At 40.0% G+C, this 7,744-nt stretch overlaps 1 protein-coding gene across 4 annotated transcripts in view; it reads right to left on the bottom strand.

The window, feature by feature from the left end:
* The window catches only part of LOC107559506 (mucin-7-like), a 1,784-nt gene extending 714 nt beyond the window's left edge, over nt 1-1,070 (bottom strand). The window contains exons 1-3 of one of the 4 annotated variants that reach the window (XM_016243358.1): nt 468-1,070; nt 148-396; nt 1-114 (exon numbers count right to left, since the gene is read on the bottom strand). In XM_016243358.1, the coding sequence (XP_016098844.1) occupies nt 1-114; nt 148-396; nt 468-1,069 (965 nt within the window). In that variant the 5' untranslated portion in view covers nt 1,070. The remainder of the gene's footprint in view (nt 115-147; nt 397-467) is intronic. The other 3 variants (XM_016243359.1, XM_016243360.1, XM_016243361.1) reach the window with 3 other exon arrangements.
* Between the last annotated feature and the right edge of the window lie 6,674 nt (nt 1,071-7,744).

Genomic DNA, 7,744 nt, shown 5'->3' with positions numbered 1-7,744 from the left:
CTGGTGGAGGGCGGTGGAGCCCTGGTGGAGAACGGAGGAGCCCTGGTGGAGAGCGGACTGGTGAAGAACGGAGGAGCCCTGGTGGAGAACAGAGGAGTCCTGGTGGAGAGCGGACTTGTGAAGAACGGAGGAGCCCTGGTGGAGAACGGAGGACCCTGGTGGAGAACGGAGGAGCCCTGGTGGAGAGCGGACTGGTGAAGAACGGAGGAGCCCTGGTGGAGAACGGAGGAGCCCTGGTGGAGAGCAGAGGAGCCCTGGTGGAGAGCAGAGGAGCCCTGGTGGAGTGTGGCAGAACCTGCAGAGGATGTAGTTGGCTCTGGTCTGTCGGTTGCATATGCAGGAGCAAAGTCATTTTCTCCAAACACATCAGGGCTGTAGGGCCAGATGCCAGTGCACCTAGATAGATAGACAGATAATTTATTCATCCTGAAGTACATTAAGGATTTTTTTTTCTAATAGATAGGTACCTGAAACCTGACATGATGTTCTCAGGCGTTGCTGCCTGTGGCAACGCTTTTGCAACAATCCCAGGGAGGTCGTATATTGTGGCGTTCTGGTCAGGGTGAGCTTTCATCCAGTGGTCCAGGTGCGTGTTGACCCTCCCTTTGAAAGAGCGAAAAACTGTTCTGTCCAGGGGACAGAGCTTATGACTGCAGTGTGGCGGAAAAGTAAGTAGAACGATGCCCCGTTCCCTACAGAAATCCATGGCTGGGACAGACAGGTGGGACACGTGATTGTCCAGTAAGAGAAGTACCTTGGAGTCCAGTGAGGGCTTTGTATGGTTGGCAAAGTGGAGGAGGAACTGCAAAAATTCCTCTGCCTGCATCCAACCAGACCCATTTGCTGCTCCAGCTGATGCAGGTGGCCCTTCATGGATGAAGTGAGAGTAAAATTGTTTGCGGGGAAAAACAAAAAATGGAGGGATCGAATTCCCCAGGGCATTAATGGCCACGGCAACGGTCACTAGCTTACCCCTTTCTCCAGAGGTCATTGCTCCAATCTGGCGTATTCCTTTTGTGGCTATTATCTTCTCTGGGGCCTGCACTGTGGTCACACCAGTTTCATCCATGTTCCATATCATTTGGGGTAAAATTGTGCATATTGTAGACAGTGTGTAAATTGTTGAAAAAAATTCCCACAGTGTGAGCATTAAAACTAGTGGCTCTCGCCACACTGGTGGCCTGTGGTTTTCTGATCGAAAGAGATCGGTTCCTTTTGAGGAAAGCAGTGAACCAGTCTTTGCCCGCCATTTGCGTTTTAGACCAGGATTCTGGGAATGTGCAGTGGAACTGGACAGCACATTGGAATGCAAGTTTTCTGACCTGAAAAACAGGAACATAAAAAAGGGAAAATAATAATAATGTCAACTAGATTAATTGCTTTTACATACATCACACAAGGCATCCTAAAATTGCTTAATTGTGTATATACTGTATACACACTACAAGTAAAAAGTGAAAATTTAGATTTGATAATGGGAATAAATTCTATTTAAAAAAATATTCAAATAGAAAGCAGCTATTTTAAATAGTAAAAATATTTCACAATTTTCTTGTATTTTGGATCAAATAAATGCAGGCTTGACGAGCAGAAGAGAATTCTTTAAAAACATAAACATAAAAAATCTTTTGGTACTGGTAGTGTATATATGTATACGTACGTGTGCATGTATATAGTCTATGTATGTATTTATGTGTGCATCTATGTGTGTGTAGGCCTATTCACATATTAATTCATGTTAGGCATTCAAACAAACTGACCTACCATTTTTAACAGAAACAGGCACTTGAATGTACGAATAGAGCAATAATTCTTCTTATCTTATCCTTATTTCCTAACTTATCCTAGCTTAACCAGCTTTATCTCCTTGGGGCTCAGCCCATAACATATTGCTGCTGCATGGGTCAAATAAGCAACTAGCTGCTCCTCTTGCTCTGATGTGAAGACCTTTCTGTGTGGCCAGTAGCCCACTGGAGATAGTGGTGAATTTTTACCCTGATGCTGCTCCTGCAGTTTTCGTTTAAGAACGACAAAGCGGTGTAGAGTTACAAGGCAGATGCCGTAAGTATTTGCCACACTCCGTACGGACCTGCCTCTCTCCACCTCCCTGGCTGCTAAACTCAAAACTTCCCTAGTCACTCCCCTAGTTATGGACCTTCTACGATTTCTCATGCAACAAGTGTTTGTACAAACTATTTAACCTCCTGAGACCTGGGAAGAATTTTTAGGGGAAAAAAATCGTTTTCTTTTTCATGTCATTACATTGATCAGAGCATTTTTAAAAAAAATTAAACTTTTTTTTTAATAGGCATATTAATGTGTTTTTGGGGCAACATGTAATGAAAAAATAAGTGTAATTATGGGAGTAATAATTGACAAGATTTTCATAATAAATATTTAATAGAATATTGAAATATAATTTCAATAACAGTACCCTCACTTCCACCTTGGTGCAAAACAACCACCTTATTGTAATTCGATTGTATGTATGTATGTATGTATTTACTTATTTATTAATCTTAAAATGACTTAGATACCCAAAATTTAGAAAAACAATCAGTTTTATCCAAAATGTTAAAACAAATGATTTTTTTCTTATTTTCCTTCTAGCTGTCTCACTCCCTGGCTGAATTTGATGTGTGATCACTGCACCAAAAACTGGTGCTACACTCTTAAAAATAAAGGTGCTTCACGATGCCATAGAAGAACCTTTTTGTCTAAATGGTTCCATAAAGAACCTTTAACACCTAAAGAACCTTTCTGTTTCACAAAAGGTTCTTTGTGGTGAAAAAAGGTTCTTCAGATTACAAAAAGGTAAGAAAGAGATGGTTCTTTAAAGAACCTTTGACTGAATGGTTCTTTGTGGAACCAAAAATGGTTCTTCTATGGCATCATTGTGAAGAACCTTTTGAAGCACCTTTATTTTTAAGAGTGTAGGTCTCCACCTTTATTTGAAATAGAGGACAAAAGTTTTAAACCTCACAAACTGGCAGACATAATTTTCTAAAACGTCAAAATTAGTATAATAATGAATAAATTATGAAATAATGTTTTTTTAGAAAAATCATAAAATGTTATTGCATTTTTATAACTCGCATTTGTTCATGTTTGCACTATAGCTCCCGTCTCCCTGCTCCTTTCCTACCTATATAAAAGAATGTGAATATCTGTCTAATAATCATGTCTTTTAGCATATAGTATTTTAAGTGATGATAGTAGGGGTGCTAACGCTAATATTTGCTAGCAGTTCAATACTTGCAAAGAAAAAACTACGGTATTTACAGATGAAACTGACCTGCACTTGAAGCCCTGAACAGATCAGACATTTTGCCACATTTCACTGCTTCTTCTTGAAGTGCTTTTTTCTTATGTGCCCTTCAGGGGCAGACTTAGTGATTTGGGGGCCCTAAGCAAATTTCAGGTATGGGGCCCCAACAATAGCCTAACTATGTGCTCTTTTGTGCCTAACCCTTATTTTGCTCACTATCTCACTCATAGTTTATAGTTTATTTACCCCTTCACAACGTAAATAATTAGTCAACCCGATGCTGTTCTAAAGCTATATTAGACTACATAATGTTTTCGGATTACAAAAGATGACATAAAAAAATGATTGCACTTGTCCATTTAATCAATTGTTGCCTTCAATCTTTTTACTAAAAATCAGTCTTGCTCGAGACAATTAATTGAAAGCGTACCAAGCCAAGGAAGAGACACTGTTTCTCAAGCGCTTTCCACGAGCGCAATTCGAGACGGAGTGAAACGCGGACAAATGCGTTTCATTCATTCGTTCATAAGCACTCATACCCCACTTCACTGCCCCCCCACCCCACTGCTCATTATATGAATAATCACATCGACATTTCAAGGTTGTCCAGTTGCCAGATCTTTTATGAAATGCATCCTTCTCACACAATCGACACATCATACAAATGTCAACCCCTTTGTGATATACATGTAAATTTAACAACAGCTGGACGGAAGAATTTAATCTTGTATCTCAGTAGCCATATCGACAATACACACGCCTTTTGCAAAGTCTGTCGTATTGATTTTAATATCAGACATTGTGGGAAAAATTACGTTACACAGCACATTAAATCACAACGGCACAATCGCACAGCGGAGGCACAGAAGGGCACACCAGCCATTTCAAACTTCATCACTAAAGGGATCCCTCATGAGGTCTGTATCAGATTTAAGACCATAAAAAGTCTTAAATGGTACAACGTCTTAAATTTGGGGACAGAAAGGCAAGAATTGAGATAGCTTACACTTCAAAAGCCTATGGTTTAATCGATTAAATATGAGGGCTGCAAGTTTCAAAGCTTTGTTTACTGCGGTTACCAGAAAAACGGTTATATTTCTGCCGTTCCAAAAGCGCCACCTGCTGGCAGAGAATGAATTAGCATTTTTCAATAAGCCCTTCAGTGTTGCCAAGTCTGCGGTTTTCCCCCGCGGAATTGGACTACTCTAACACTGTTTCAGCGGGTTGTTTTTTATGTCCGCGGGTTTAAGCGACCACAAGTGATATTTAGCCCCTAAAATGGGAATTTTACCAGGGGAACCTGGTAAAACGTGTTTTTTAACGCAATTTTTACCTGGGACCCCCCTTGAAATGGGCTAGGGCTAGATTGGGCTAGTTGAAAACCTGGCAACCCTGAAGCCCTTCTAAATAAGCCCTACTAAATTTTTTTAATTAACATAATAATCCCAACACCCCAACCCCCTCCCGGATTTTGGTACCCAAATGTTGACAGGTACACTGCAGGCTTTTCCGATGCATGACTGTCCGCTGAATGTGACCCACAATCTCAGATTCTCCTCCGTGGCCATGGAAAAATCAGTATTTACAATGACAGCAATTAACCTTCGTCAATGAAACGTTTCCAAAAAAGAAATGGATGGACTTCTGTCAGCTTGTTGAACGCATACTCTTATTTGGATATTCTATCATATGATTGCTGAAGCAGCAGCGAGCATCCACCGTGCACGGTGAGCAAATAAACATTGTAAACGAAATTCTGCAAAACTTAAGTGAAAAAATCTATGTATCATGCAAAGCGATAAAATAGCTTCTCTTCCCTGAAAACGATACAATGGAGAATGTGAACATTTAAATTAAAGGCAAAAACAAAACAAAATAATTTCAGCATTTGTAGCAGAGGGCGATCCTCCCAGAATGGCGGCGGTGCCCTAGCATGCAACGCAGCATGACGTAGATTCACATTCTCTATAAAGCCCTCCCTACACCAAAAACTCTATCGCTATACCCAATAAACACTTTATGAATAAATACCCTTGAGGCACTTTATTTACACTTTTCAAATATTTCCTTTATTTTTATAGAAAATAAATACCGATATGATATGTGAAGGGAAAAGGGAGAAGAACGTGAGATGTCTATTGCAACCAGACATTGGTAGGTACAGGCGCGGACTGGCCATCGGGAGAACTGGGAGAATTTCCGGTGGCCTGGCAACCGATTTGGCCGGCTGTCCTTTTTTTAATGGCCATACCTACCCCTACCCTAAACCTACCCGTCCGTCCATATCTACCCTTACCCTAAACTTACCCTTAAAACAATGCAAATATATTTTGGGTAGCACAATCTGATAGGTAGCATGTTTCGTCGGTACACCCGGCAATGCTTCTGCTCGCGCTCGCTCCTAGCTTCCGCCAAATGGTTTTGATCAGAGAAATCAATGCAAGAGACTCGAGAATGGAGTGAAAGCGCCCAGGTGGAGCAGAGAGGAAAACTACTGACCTGTTCAGTACTTCAAGTGCAGGTCAGTTTCATCTGTAAATAGGCTATTGTAGTTTTATCTTTGTTTACTTAAGTATTAAACTGCTAGCACCTGTTCTGTTAGCAGTAGCAGCGCATTACTCATCACTCAAAACACTGTATGCTAAAGGACATCATCATTATCTAATGTAATGTTACAGTAGTAATGTAGCAGACAAATATTGACATCATTTTATAACAGGTTTAGAAGGAGCTAGGGCAGACAACAACACAACCCTTACAAAAATTAACAACGGTGAGGCCTAATTTTCGTAAGGGAAAAATATGACTCATTATAATGCAATAACATGTTCAGTATTATGATTTCACTATAAATATATTGTAATGATGTAATTGTTATTGTAATAATTTTGGCATTTAGGCAATTTAGAAAATATCAGGAAAAATGAAGAGACTGAAAAGGAAAATGGAAGTGAAGGTCCAGTTCAGGAGAGAAATTTTGCATGTTATTTTGCATGCTTTTAAATGCCCTAGCATGAAGATAAACAAGACGGATTGTGTGTGGCTCACTCAGGGTGGGGTCTCTGCTAATACGGCGCTGTCAGTCAGTGGCTGTGGGCGGGGCCTGAGCAATGTGACGTCACAATGCTCAGAGAATCAAAACGTCTAATGAGACTAATTTGGTTTAATGAGGATTAAAAAATAAGGAGTGGGTGGATTTGTATCATTGTAGGGTGGTTTTGTTCACACACTGACAACACACATTTATGTCCAAACACCATGTAAAAGTGGATTTTGCAAAATAGGTGCCCTTTAATAGACCTATATAATATAACTATTTTTGTTGGTGATATAGAGCAAATCAGAAATACTGTTCTTTAATGTAAGTCTCTTAATATTAACTTCTTGTTTTTGAATTCTTGTTTTAAAATGCTGCCCATTTTGGCCAGGACACTCCTGTGAAAGAGATGTTTAATCTCAGAGAGGTTTTCCTGGTTAAATAAAGGTTAACTAAAACAATGGCATAAAATCAGCAACAGCACTCTTCTTCCTCGATTGATATTGCTTAATGCCATATGTTAGAAAAACAAGAACTCATACAAACAAACCTCACTAGCCCTGTGTGAGAAAAAAGTTTGTGTGGTGTGAGAACATGTTTTCAAGGATTAATGAACAACTTACTATAAGATGCTTTTTCAAGGTTAGATGTTCCTTTGAACCCGAGAGATGTTTTGTTGCAGGAAACAAAATTGCACTTCACTGTGATGTTACATCCTTTTCCACATTTGTAAGTAAAACTGTCTTTGTATTTCCATGACAAAATGCATTGGGTTTTTTTCTCCTGCATTTTTTGAAATCCTGACTAGCGTCTGCACTCTGCCGGTTGTTAATTGAACAGGCTGCACACGTTTTTTTAAACAGTCAGAGTCAGAGAATCACCAGTTGCCTCATTGATTAAAAAATTCCAAGCATTTTACAGTAATATTAAATGAAATAAATGGCATTTAAATTCAAAGTAATCCCTTTGGTAATCTAAAATACTTTTTGGTGTAATGTGGGGTTTGGTTTTTGTTTCATGTTCATGTTCATGTCTTATATTATTTAGTTTAGTCATGGTCCCTGTTTGTGTCATGCTTCCCTTGCCCTCATGTATTCATGCCATTGGTTCCTCTGTTCATTGTGTCATGTTCTGATTGGTTGTCTTAGTCATGTGTCTTGTTTCCCATTGGTTTGTTCTTGTCTTGTGACCCTCTTGTTTGCTATAAGTAGCCATCATGTTGCCATTGTCTCTCGTCGCATATTGATGTTTTAACCCGCTGTCGGTGAGTCAAGTCTGTTCATGCCTCGTCAAGTCTGTTCATGCCTCGTCAAGTCTGTTCATGCCTCGTCAAGTCTGTTCATGCCTCGTCAAGTCTGTTCATGCCTCGTCAAGTCTGTTCATGCCTCGTCAAGTCTGTTCATGCCTCGTCAAGTCTGTTCATGCCTCGTCAAGTCTGT

This window comes from Sinocyclocheilus grahami, unplaced genomic scaffold, assembly GCF_001515645.1.
Source record: "Sinocyclocheilus grahami isolate Dianchi unplaced genomic scaffold, SAMN03320097.WGS_v1.1 scaffold688.1, whole genome shotgun sequence".
Classification (NCBI taxonomy): domain Eukaryota; kingdom Metazoa; phylum Chordata; class Actinopteri; order Cypriniformes; family Cyprinidae; genus Sinocyclocheilus; species Sinocyclocheilus grahami.
Note: the sequence above shows the minus strand (reverse complement) of the source record. Positions and strands in the feature narration are given on the sequence as shown.